We start from the raw sequence: 13,691 nt of genomic DNA on the forward strand, positions 1-13,691 counted from the left end.
TTCTGGCCCAAATACATACCCGTGCAATTTTGCACGGGTTTAAAACTAGTTTGGTCAATCAAGTCGAATTTGGGGCTCACTACTACAAACCCCTTACATTGATGACGCTTTTTCAAGCGTTTGTTGACGCTTTATTGCGTCAGTTTTTTGTTTATCGACGCTTTACAAAAGCGTCAATTTTTGGGCCGTCGGTTATTTTTTACGCTTTTTTTTGTCAACAAATTTGACGCTTTTAAGCGTCTTCAGTTATTATTGACGCTTTTTTTTGTCAACAAATTTGACGCTTTTAAGCGTCTTCAGTGATTATTGACGCTTTCTTTTGTCAACAAATTTGACGCTTTTAAGCGTCTACAATGATTATTGACGTTTTTTTGTCACTTGATGAGACAAAATTAGGCGTCAATTATTTATATATTGACGCTTCTTATTGTCACAGTATAATTTCTGCTTTTAGATTTAAAGAATTTGATTTCCTAATAAAATCGTAGAGATTAAATAGACATATAATGTAGTAGTACTACTAGCTATTACTAAATCATGAACAAACATAATGAAATATATATAATGAAGTAGTATCCACGTACTTTTATAAAAATCAAAAATCTGATACATATATCGTTTCCGTCACAAATACTAGAATTGACAATTTAACTAATATAAACTAGTACTCTATAGTACGACAAAATCAAAAATAGTAATAGGGATCCGGATGATGGTAAAATCTAACATAAAGTTGTCCAAAAAAATCGTAAATAATGCTATGTAACTAGCTAGACAAGGACGCTTGTAGTTTGAATGTCGTAGGGGCTTCATTCATGTAGGTGCAGTGTCAAAGGGGCTTCAATCACCATATGAAGGCGCATCGTCACCATCTGGCGAATTTGAAACCTATAACGGGCAAACAAAATATAATTTATATGAATATATTTGATTAGTACATATACACCGAAGTAAGGAATAACATAAAGTAATAATTTACATGAATATATTTGATTTACATCAAAATTCCAGCAGGAAAACCCAACTCTGATGGAAGCAAAAGTAAATGTTTAAGGATTTTGGGTTTATGATGCTATTAGACATACAAACATATAGAAATCAACTCATTTACCTAATGCATTGATATACATCCGTATGATTCATAACAAGAAAGAAAACTGATGTTTCATCATCATACTCCACCATTATCATTTGACAAATAAGGTAGTATTAAGCTATGGACTAAAGGCATTTGGTAAACTAAACCTGAAACTCTAGTGCTGTACTAGTCGAATCTCGAGTCTCACGTCTAACAATCATTATGCAAAGCTACACAAAACTCTTAATGGCAGTACTACCCATAACTAGGCTCTACTCCGCTGATAATACACATTCAAAAATCTCATTAACCAGCAGAAAATCAAAAACAACCACATTATACTCTTAACTACACAGCAATATAAGTATACAAAATTGACATTCGTCAAATCAGAAATGGCAGCACTACCCGTAAATTGGCATTCGTCAAAAATCTCATTAACCAGCATAAAATTAAAAACAACCACATTATACTCTTAACTACACAGCAATACTCGTCATTTTCTAAGCTAGTTACTGAATATTGGTCCAGCGCTACAAGAAAAGAAAATAAAACTACATTTTTTCCATCCTAGAACCTGACATTAGAACTGTGGTTTAACACTCAACAGGTCATCTGAAACGAAACTCATCAAAACATCAATCCAGCACCATACAGGAAAATAGAAATAGATGACACAAGTAATAAACCCCCTATCAAATTAAACAGAGAAGTAAAAAAATTAAGCATACCTTAGTCAATGTAATAATTATGGCAGGGACTGCGGATATGTCAAGACTGTAGAAATTCTTCATCACTGACATCAATTGTCGGCTGATCAATTGAAGAACTAGCGTCACCTGAACTCATGGTAATCCTGTACCGCTCAGAGCTGTCTGCACAAACACAGAAGTTCAATCTGTAAGCAGATGCTCCACTAAGCTCTAATACTTGAGTAGATGTGTAACACAGTAACAACAGTAGTATTGGGATTAGTTTCACAATGACAACTGCATTGGATTCGGCACATTGTATAATAATTCTAGTTCGCAACCTACATGCATCTAAATAGTGAAAACTGGAGGTCTCAGATCCTGGAAAAGACAGGCTGACAAAAAAAGAGTTGGTTAAAAAAAGAGTTGGTTATCAACGTGAAGCAAAGCGGTATTACGTCACTGTAGGAGTGGGATACGAGGATAGCGGTTTGAGAAACAGAACAATTTTTGGAATTAAATCACCTAAAGACGTTTACAATTATAACCATTTCTACACAAGCCCCTAAAACATGGCCGAATTGATAAAAGGCTTTGTCTAACATACAATGTGAGAAACCGACATGCAAAAATCTGACAGAGGGTGGCAGAATCCAGTGCATCAATAGAAAAGCAAGTGAGTAATACCTTGATACCGACACCTAAGGTAAACAAATGATTTCGACGGAGGAAGGGAGTACCAAAGAAAAGTAATATACGCTACCTTCACACTTGCAATAACATCAGTTTCTCGTATCTTGATTCTTGCTGACCTGTTCGCCTATCATAGATTCAGGGGCAAACAATATAGTCATCTCGTACTCCCAAACTTATACAATTAACGCCAAACTTTTACAATTAAACGCAGATAAAAACTCCATTTGTCTTAAGTCATTTTGTTTACCTTACTAGTTACTTATGAGAGGTAATTTAATTAAAGGTAAACAAATGATTAGGAAAGACATAGTACCTGACTTCACCCTAAAAACTCGAGTCCTACACCGAAAAAGCACTCATTCTACTACCAGTAGAGCCAATGGAATGCCATGATATTCCACCCAAACATCATCTTCTCGCAAGAATTAATCGATCTTCACATCACAAACAACCAAAAAACTGAAACTGTTAAGAATTATTCTCTTGTCAATTAAGACAAAAAACAAGAATCCATATATCTGAACCAATCTTTGTTCTGAAGCCATATGCTACTTAGCTTATTAATTAAATTATCCACTTGCACATGTGCTTACAGTCTTACACACTAGGAACATTTTACTCTTCATCCTTCAAAAACTGGTTATACATAGCTACGTATAATTGAACAATAATTAGCAAATTGTAGTAGGCTAATTATTGGAAAATGGTATTCATTATGACCTCGTAAAATTCTTTATGTCATCTCTACGGTCTAAAAATCAACTAGAGCTGCTAATATCAGAAATAATTTACTCTAGAAGCAAAATGGGAAGGTAGCCCAGCCATCAACGGTTGTACTGATTTACCAAATAACATTGCTGTTAATGTACATTACACAAAACGTGAAAAGATATGCAACTTCAATCTAAACTACGCCTTATGAACCTCGCCAAAATGAGAGAGCAAGACAAAGCAAAAATAAAACCTCATAAATAACCAACTAAGGACTCAAGTGGCCAGTACAGAACTTTAAATTGTTAAAACCATAACATCTGAAAATATGAATAGAACAATATCCATGACTGAGCAAAGATAATCACTAACTCGGAACCTTGTCTACAATACTTCCAATTAATATTCATCCAATACCTTATACAATTAATTCCCTTACTGAATGAGTTTCACTGGAAGGTCTCAACAACAACATCCCTTGAATAAATGAATCAACTACACACCATGGAAAACCACGGCATAGATGGGATATTAACTGATAAACTCACACCATTTATGGAAATCACATATTGTTCAAAAGATGCAATTTTCATGAATCAGAAGATAACAAAACCCCTGCTTTTGGATCCAAATTTGATAATAACCACACACAAATCATGAATTAATTGTAGAAGAAACATAGAACCAAAACAAAAAAAATCAAATTTGTGTACAACAAAAACTGGAACCATGGATTAATTCCAACAATCGTCCGCATGAAAATAAGAAAAAAAAAATTCATATTAAACCAATATCAGTTGACAATCAAAAAGAAAAACTTGCTTCAAATAAGTTGAAACAGATAGCACTGAACTATCTGAATATATCTCAAAAAGACCCCATAGTCTTGTTGTTAGAAGGGAAAAAAAACGGACTATGAAATCCCAAACACCACAGTTCTGTTAATTTTAATAAATGATTATAGTTCAGTTACTACTCCAGATTTGCTATCTGTATATGACAAATTTAACTCACAGTTTCATAGATTAATTGAAAGGGAAAAAAATCAGACCGGCAGCGTACTAGTATAAGAGACGCAACTGAATCAATACGTGCTCAAAAACCCAGATTTGGTGCCAGAATTCTCTCAGGAGGACCATAAAACAGTACATGTAGCAGCCTGTTCTCACTAATCACCCTATCAACTACGCCACACATTTACAGTAGTCGTTTACATCCAACATGTCATATCGCCATCATTTTACTACTTAATTTGAATTAAACATACGAAATTGAATTGAATTGAATACTTACCAGTGTCGATAATGTCGCGGTGTGCCGTGACGTCGGCGAGAGTGAGGACGGTATTATTCTACCCATGGCGTGATTTTGTTCTTATCAGATGATTGTTCGACCTCCATTGATGTCGTGGTTTCCGAAATTATCCTGGGTTTTCTAGGGTTTCAATCTTTCAATTTCAATTTCAATTTATGTTTCTAATCGATTATTGTTGGGAGATTTTTTATTACTGTTAAGAAGATAGATTTTTGGTTATTGCTGAGAGAGTTTTAGTTATTGTGGTGCAGATTAAGGGTTTTGTTCAATGAAAATAGAATGGGACGACTAGACGAAGGTGAACAAGCAAATGAATTTAGGCGGAATACCCTAGGCGCCATGAACTTTGGTGAATTTTCAATTTTTTAATAATTGCGCCTAATTATGTGGTTGACACTCTATTAAAGCGTCAATAGTGAAGCGTCATAAATACAAGGGATTTGTAGTAGTGGCTGGTCGGGTAAACCTATCATTTTGGGTCGAGTTAGGTCTGGGTCGGGCCGTTGCCATGCCGAGTCATTTGGAGTCAAATGATATATCGGGTTTGGGTCGGGTTACTATCGGGTCTAGTTATTTTATTACATCACTTTACTTTTTGACCTTTAAAACTAGTTTTCGACCATTTTTTGGTTTAGTTGATTCATTATTAAGTTAAACATCAAACAAAATATTTAATCACTTTCATTTAGATAAATTTAACCGGGCCGGTTCATGTCGGTTCGGTTTGGGTCACTGATCAATCGAGCCGTGTCGGGTTACGTGTCATCGTCAAGTCGGGTCGGATTGGTTTCCGTTTGCAATATTGTAGAATTCTGTCTAGTTAAGTTTCTCAGGTTGGAGTTGTGTCAGACTTGCCAGCTCTAATGGGGACCCTACACCCACTGATCCATCCCTGGCCCGGCCCACACCTATCACTCTATCAGACTATCACTCAAGAGAGTCCGTACTAGTTTGTCGGTTACACAAGATATTTATTTACTGTAGAAGTGGCCTACCATCATTATTGATTCTTCCACAGTAAGTTCCCAGTAAGTTGACCCAGTAAAAAAACACCCAAGTCAATTGACTTTATCATCACTGCAAGTCTACAATTATTCCCGCTTCTATATTCTTATTAATATCATCTGGGTTTCTGCTAGATTCTACCAGCATACCCAACAGTAAATTAATGTGCTTGATTTGTTAGTTTTTCCCAGAAAAAAAAACCCCAAAAAAAACCATGGATTTAATAGTGTTCAATGATGAATATGATGAATATGATAGTTGTGATGTTGAAGCAGGAGGAGGATTAATCAGACATAAACAACCCATTAAAGTTGATAAATTGTATGTAGCAGTTGGTAAAGATTTGAGGAATAATGAGTCACTTCTTTTGTGGGCAATTCAGAATTCTGGTGGTTGTGTTATTTCAGTTATTCATGTTCATCAGCCTGATGAATTCATCCCCATTTGTATGTATTTTCTTCTTTGATGTTGTTTTTTATGTAATTTTCATCTCGGGTCATTCGGAAATAGTCTCTTTGTGTTTCAATTTGCGGGAGCCCTTGAGGCACCAGGGTAATGTTATTTTGTTTTGTGTTAAGGTTTAGAGGGTTTACAGGTTTTGGTGCATTTGCTCTTGTTAGGTTTAAGTTTTGATCATCTGTGTTTGTTGAATAATGATTAAAGGTTATCATTTTACTGATTAATTAATGTATGTTTATGGTTGGAGACTTGTTTGTTGATCACTTTTTTACATTTTGATCAGTTTTTGACATTGAATTATCTGTTCTTGTTGAATGGTGATAAAAAGTTGCTCCCTCTGTCCCAATCATTTGTTTAACTTTGATTAAAGTACCACTCACAAAGAATAAAAAAGTAAACAAATGAATGGGACGGAGGGAGTATCATTTTGCTGATTTTTTCTATGTGTATGGTTGAAGTCTTGAAGACCTGTTTGCTAATTAATTTTTTACATTTATGATCAAATTTTAACATTGAATTATGTGGTTTTGTTGAATGGCAATAAAAAGTTGAACATATTGCTGATCAAGTCTATACATTTATGGTGGCAGTCTGGTAGACTTGCAAATTTGTTTGCTGTGTTTTTGTTGATGATCAGGAGTTCGGGGCTAAAGTGATCTTTTACACCATTAATCTTATATATGTGATGAGAATTATTAGAAGGGTTGAACTCTTGCAGTTCTGCATTTAATTATCTTGTTTAAGACTCGGGATTTTAATGAACCCTTCATGGAGTTGGAAAGCCATCAAATTGGCGTTGAAATTAATATATTTTGTGTATGTTATCGTTCGAAATATTTTTAAGAGTGTTTAGAGTTTTGGATTTGCTCAACTTGTTAGGACTTAGGACGTGTGTTTTCCGTGTGATTTCCACATTATTGTTTAACTTGTGATTTGTGCGTGCTTGTATCCTCTTTCTGAATTAGAGTAAAAAAAGTGGTGATTTTGGCAGTTAGCAAACAAAATTATACGAGTATATGCATTGCTTGAGCATGTTGGTGCTTGTTTTTTGTAGGCCTTTATGAGATGGTGTTTGTTTTGAAGTGTAGGTTCGTCTTAATAATATACTCCGTAATAATTTTCTTATAAAGTTAGCTGTGATATCTTATTCAACTTGAGTCCACAGGTATAATGCTATCTGCACAGAGCTTTTTTCTAACTTCCACAATAAAAGATCGGTTATTTTTGGGCGATTGAATGTGTCTTTAATTGCTGTGAGTTGTGACAGATGTCTCATTACCTTTACTTCCTCGATTTCCCTTGTGTCTTTTTTTATCGGTCTTTAGAGTAAAGTGTAAACATGGACTATATGTATTTTGGGGGATGGTTTGTTAGAGTTGCTTTGACCTCCGATCTAATGAGCTATCTAACTTTCATCCAATTTGAAACATATATAATTATTATGATTGTTGGTAGTGGGTAAAAAGCATCACTGGAGCTCCTTGAACGAGACACAAGTTCGGAAGTATCGAGGAATTGAGGAACAGCTTATGCTGAAAACTTTAGATGAGTATCTCGGCATATGTCGCCAGTTTGGGGTATTTATTTCTTTCATTTCAGAATGCATTTCTGAACTTAAGTCCTCTTGCAGTTCATTATCTCTGTTTGTTTACTTATATTGCTTCCTTTTCGGCCACAAAAAAAACAGTATTGGTTGGGTAATCGTTGGGTTGCGACTAGCCCAACAAAGGGCCAAGAGCCTTATCCATTACAAGGTGTCTCAGTCAATTGTGATCAGTTCTTTTTTGGGTAATTTTTTACCTATGAGATTAATGGTACCTTCCTTTCACAGGATTGAGGTTTATTTATGTTTTATCCATGTGACAGTTGCAGATTTTGTTTAAAATATTGCTTAAGTTCACTCCATCAATTCTCTAGTTAATTGTTGTGCCAAAAACTAATGATAACTATTGATTGGGACACACTGTATCGTATGTAACCAAAGGAACTCGATTATGCTGTAAAGTAGCCATCCTGAAGTCCCAATTCTTCTTGGATTTTATGTTTTTTTTCTTCGTGTAGGTTGAAGCAGAAAAGCTGTATATTGAGATGGACTCAATTGAGCATGGGATTATGCAGCTGATTAACTGCCATAATATTGAAAAGCTTGTCATAGGTGCTGCTTCAGATGACAGCTACCATGTGTACGAATCTAACTAAAACACAAGTTTCCTGATTGCCTACTCCCTCCATCCCACTTATATTATCTTCATTTGACTTTTGGTGGTCAATTGATGTCAATTTTGACCATTTTCTCATACTAAAGTAATAACCTATGTTGCTCGGACTCGGTTAGAAGTATCCGACATATGTGCGTGTCCAAGTGTCGGATTCGTCTAATACAACAACAACAACATTACCCCAGTGCCTCAATGGCTCCCGCAAATTGCGGGGTAATGGGGGTCGGATAAATCTAATATTATGGAAAAAAATCATGCTTTTGGTCTAAAATAAAGTGTTCGAGTGCGGAGTGTCCTACCCATGCCCGAGTGTCCGACACAAGTACGCGAGGTAATCTTGAAGAGTCCGAGCAACATAGGTAATAACAATAGTCACAACTTTTAAAAGATGGAAAGATGACAAATACTTAAATTAAACTCGACAACTTTTTCTTAGGTCTGCATATATTTGGAGAAATTAATAGACAACGTTGACATTGTTTGACCATTAACGTCAAATGCGGACAATATAAATCAGGTGGAAGGACCAAGGAGTATATCCTTGCTACCCACAAGAGCTTGATGGGTACAGCTTTCTCTCTTAGTCTGATATGACTGATGCTCGTGATGCCACAACTGTGGATCCTAGAGAAAAAAAAATTGAGTCTCCTTGAAATGTTGTGAACTTGTAACCTTGTTCTGAAAACTTCAGTTTGTGAATCCCTCAAATGTGCAAAAAGCTATCAATTGACTTTTGTATAGGAGTTTTTGAATGTAACTAGGCCTATTGTCCATAGTATAACATCTGCTATGTGATTAGCACTAAGTGGCCACCTTCCTTGCGATGATTTACCTTTGCCTTTAACCTTGTAGGAAGATGATTGAACCCAAATCTAAGAAGGCAGTCTATCTCCTCCAGAATGCACCTGCTTCTTGTCATATCTGGTTTATCTGCAAGGGGAATCTTGTCCATCAGAGGTAATGAGCTTGCCTATTCATCCATAGAAGTAAGTATTTGATGGCTACTTCAAAGCGAATTTTATACTAGATAATGACATGATTAGGTAGCAATAGTTAGATTCGTACACATGCGATGATTTAATCCAAATAGATACAACAAACCCCGTTTCTTTTCACCTACCCTATATGTCGGATTTTTTTTTTCCTTTTCCATGTACCTCTACATTAAACCGGGTATAACCAAGAGCTTTTATGATTTCGTATGTGTTTCCCCCTCTTAATAATGATTAGCTGACTGATAAATGACTTTTCATATTGTGCTTCTTATGGACAGTGTCTTATTTGTTTCTTGGGGTTGACACCTATTGACAACATATGAGGTGAGGATGTCATCACGAGGCATCGAGGCATGTAGGAAAAGTGGAAATTGTCATTAGAAAAATAAACGACTTTTGAACAATGCGCGTGTTGCCAGAAGTATCTTGCTAAGTTTCGTAATATCTGAGTCCTCCCTAACGATCAGTTTTTTGAAAATATTGTTTTCTTCAGGGAAGGTCCTTTTCACATGAGAAATAGTTCTGAGAATGAGAGATCGAGCAACTTGAAACCTCTTTCTGTAATAGGCCCGAGTGACAAATCTGGAGGCAGCAGTCAAGAGCCACTTCTTATAGAGGAAATATCCCATTTTGACTCAAGTAATGGCTAATATCTTTTTGATGAACACCTTTGAAATCTCATTTTTCATGGACTCCATTTAACATTTGAAGACTTTTTTCTTATGGTTGGTTTGATATTGTTATATTGATCTTATATTTTCTGATTTTTTTTTTATCTCTAGGGGTGTCTTCTCACAGGAGTAGAGAGTTAACACCTGACTTTCTAGAGCTACACACAGAGCCATACTCTGAACCAAATCATCGTCATTTATTTTCTCCACAAGCGATTGCCCAGGTTTGCTCAACACTGTCACAAACAATGTTAAAAGAGTATTTTGTGAAGTGTGTGCTGTGGTTTCAGCCCTTGGGGGCACCTGCACTGTGAAAGGCGCGCACATTTGAAATTGAGAAATTGATGGTCAAAGTTAACTTCGGTTGACTGCCAAAGTCAGTTGAAGATAATTTAAGTAGGATTGGCATAGTACAATGTTTAATAAATAATGAAGAAACTTTACAAGTCCAAGTCATGGTTCTACTGATGTTTGCAGGCTAAGTCATTTGAAAGCTTATATGTTGATGAATTGAAGAAAAGAAAACAATTGGAAGAAGAGCTTGAAAGCGTGATTAATGATCGAAACAGGCTTAGGGAAGAACTCCGGGTTGCAAGGGATCAGAATCTAGAGCTGGAAGGCAAAGTTGCTAACTTTGACCTGGTGGTGAAGGACTTGGAAGATGGGCTCTGGTCAAATATGGAATTACTTCAGATTTCTGAAGAAGAACGAGATGCTTTGAAAAATGAGCGTGATAGTGTACTCAAAACAGCTGAAGAGTTGTTAAATCAATCTGCAGAGGCATCAACTGACGTAGTTGTTCCCAAATTCTTCACGACACTGACTTTTGCAGATATCAAAGAAGCGACTAATGACTTCAATCCTGTACAACAACTATGGGAAGGTGAAAATGGGAGCATTTATCGAGGTGTTATGTCTTGTACCCCAGTGACTGTAAAGATATGGCACCCTGAGGGCGTTCATGGTCCTGAGGATTTTCATCGAGAGGTATGTTGTTGGCAAACTGTATGCTTCAGTATTTCCGTTATTCATCTGATTATTTTAGGACTGTCCCGATAATATAATCATGAGAGTGACCCTTATGAGAATTAATTGGGTTAATTGTTCTTAAAGTTAGCGGATAAATTGGATTGGTCTCAAATGTTATTAACATACAACTATGTTTAGGAGACTAAATGTTAAGCAATCGGGAAGACAGAATTTAATTGAGATGATTTAATTCCTTAAATTTTGCAAAGTTGGCATTGACTGACAAGTCCCTTTGATTCAAGGTTGAAATACTGAGCAAGTTCAGGCATCCAAATGTGGTAACCGTGATGGGAGTTAGCCCCGATGCTTGGGCTCTTGTCTATGAATATCTCCCCAATGGTAGCCTTGAAGATAGATTAAGTTGCAAGGACAATACTCCTTCGCTTTCGTGGAAAACCCGTCTAAAGATTGCCACCGACTTATGCTCTGCTCTCATCTTCCTTCATTCTCAAGCACCCCAAAGAGTGGTCCATACTACTCTAAATCCCACCTCTGTTTTTCTCGACTCAAATTTTTCATGTAAAATCATTGATTTTGGATTCTCTCACCTGATTCCACACCATGAAAGTCCACACCATACAGATGCGTCGTTTTATCCACAATCGTCGCTAAGTTCTGGGTATATGGATCCGGAGTTCCTTATAACTGGAGAAATTAACCCTGCCATGGATATTTTTTCTTTCGGGATGATACTTCTTGAGTTACTAACAGGAAAACCGGCAGCCATGGTGACAGATGAGTTAGAAATTGCTCTAGATGAAAACAACTTGGGTTCTCTCTTAGATGCTTCCGCTGGGGATTGGCCCTTTGTGCAAGCCAACCAATTAGCATCGCTGGCATTCAGGTGTTGCGCGGAAAATTCAAGTGGAAGGCCAGACCTCGAGTTAGACGTATGGAGGGCCCTAGACGCAATGAGGGCTTCATGTGGAGCTTCACCCTCTCAACATCTAGGGGACGAAGAACACCGTGAAGCTCCATCATACTTCATGTGTCCTATTTTTCAGGTAAATTTCTTGTTTGCTCTTGTAGTTTAACAAGTTACCTACTATTTTCACTTCAGAAGCTTCAACACTTTTAAGTCTTGTGTACCATACTTTCTAAACTATATGTGATCACTTGTTTTGCGGGCGTGAGGGGCGTCACAAAGGCAATATTGAATTATTGATGACTTTACTAGCTAGGTTAGTTGATAATTGTTTATTAGGTTGATGGCATCACTGTCAATTTGTTTGCTCATTTTGTAATAAGTGAGTAGGACCTATTTCCTTTTAAAAGCGACCCTTTTGGTTTTAAAAGTGAATTGCTCTAATCGTGATTTTAGATCCAACTATCTTATTTGTTACGGAGTCCTTGATATTTTTGGCGCTCACTTAACATGCATTGTACGTCGAAAGAAGAACAGTGCATTGGTTTAATTTTTGATTAAAAGAGAGAGTAGTATATCGAAAATCCTGCTATGGTGATTAAGTTTCAAGATCTGAACATATGTAGAAGCTTGTTTGGATTTGTTTGTTGTAGTTTCTTTTATGGATCATAACTTTCGATGCAAACTTCAGGAAGTGATGAAGGATCCACATATTGCATCGGATGGATACACGTACGAGGCAGAAGCATTGAAAGGGTGGCTTGACGCTGGCCATGATACTTCCCCAATGACAAACCTTCAACTCGCGCACTGCAATCTCGTCCCCAACCATGCTCTTCGTTCAGCCATCCAGGAATGGAGGCAGCAGCCTTGAACTTCTTGGCCTTTGTTTTTCATCTCCAGCCTGTCGTAAGACACTCAAGTTTTTCTGTCTTGAATTAGGCGTGCAAGGACAATGTTAGGTTTTCGGTACGATAGTAATCAAGGACATAAAATCTATGTACATAAAATGTGTGTCAGTGTGTGTGTGTGTATATATTATCACAAGAAAATGTGAGAAACGTACTGATTTGAGATGTTTTCATAATTGTTAACTTTGCGAATCAGGAAAGCTCAATGGAATTGCCCGTGTGGCTCCCTTTTTACACCAAAAAACCTGCAATGAAAACGTTTTCATGCTGAGGTCGAAAGCATGTAATATGCTAGTAGTCATGTAAATTCCCACACGTTACGGCATGAATATGTCAAACAAGGGAGATGATACACCTTATCTTATTCCTTTGGTATCTCAAGTTAATCTTCACTCTTTTTTGGTACTTACTGTATGATCATGATCTAAATACATGATTATGACCTTTGCTTTAAAAAGTAGAAAAAGCTTCATTTGTCTTTTTATGAGAAGAAATTTTCACGTAAAATTGTGGGTTTTGATTGTTACTTCGTATTTACTTGCACGGTACCTACGTTGCTAAATTAACAACACATCAACAAGAAGTCGGTAGCATTTCTTTCATGACATAAAACTATGCTCTTGTGAATTTTAAAAAGATTCCACAATAAAAAATTTTAGTTTCTATCTATTTATTAACCTTTTTTTAGGTATTTTTTTACAAACGTCATCTATATTAGTACATTACCAATTACGGAGTAGTATGTCCATACTATTAACACCTAGCATCTAAGGTTGTAGCATTTCTTTCATGCCATGAAACTATACACTCGTTTCATAGACCGAATTTTAATAGATTCGACAACAAACTTTCCAATTTTCATTCATTTTATTAACCTTTTTTAGGCCTTTTTCACGAAAGTCACCTGCGTCACACTCTCAACAATCACATATCCCCTATCTATAAAAGCTAAAACATTTAGGGGGTGTTTGGTTGGGGGTGTTGGAATGGAATGGAATGGATTTGAGTGATTCTAGTGTTTGGTTGAGGCATTTTGGAATGGAGTT

The 13,691-nt window shown here is 36.4% G+C and overlaps 1 protein-coding gene and 1 long non-coding RNA gene across 2 annotated transcripts; one reads left to right on the forward strand and one right to left on the reverse strand.

Moving 5' to 3' along the window:
* Positions 1 to 560: 560 nt before the first annotated feature.
* On the reverse strand, positions 561 to 4,830 carry LOC141596677 (uncharacterized). The gene is made up of 5 exons (XR_012522542.1): positions 4,471 to 4,830; positions 2,780 to 2,900; positions 2,534 to 2,590; positions 1,810 to 1,953; positions 561 to 888 (listed from the first exon to the last, which is right to left on the reverse strand). It is a non-coding gene; the product is annotated as an uncharacterized LOC141596677 (long non-coding RNA).
* A 614-nt stretch (positions 4,831 to 5,444) lies between these two features.
* On the forward strand, positions 5,445 to 12,851 carry LOC141596678 (U-box domain-containing protein 33-like). The gene is made up of 9 exons (XM_074416903.1): positions 5,445 to 5,942; positions 7,411 to 7,532; positions 8,017 to 8,138; positions 9,027 to 9,131; positions 9,663 to 9,808; positions 9,952 to 10,064; positions 10,318 to 10,827; positions 11,112 to 11,873; positions 12,426 to 12,851. Exons 1-9 carry the CDS (start codon positions 5,711 to 5,713, stop codon positions 12,606 to 12,608), a joined length of 2,295 nt encoding a protein of 764 aa, XP_074273004.1. The 5' UTR covers positions 5,445 to 5,710; the 3' UTR covers positions 12,609 to 12,851.
* The last annotated feature ends 840 nt before the right edge of the window (positions 12,852 to 13,691 follow it).

This window comes from Silene latifolia, chromosome 8 (genome assembly GCF_048544455.1).
Source record: "Silene latifolia isolate original U9 population chromosome 8, ASM4854445v1, whole genome shotgun sequence".
NCBI lineage: Eukaryota > Viridiplantae > Streptophyta > Magnoliopsida > Caryophyllales > Caryophyllaceae > Silene > Silene latifolia.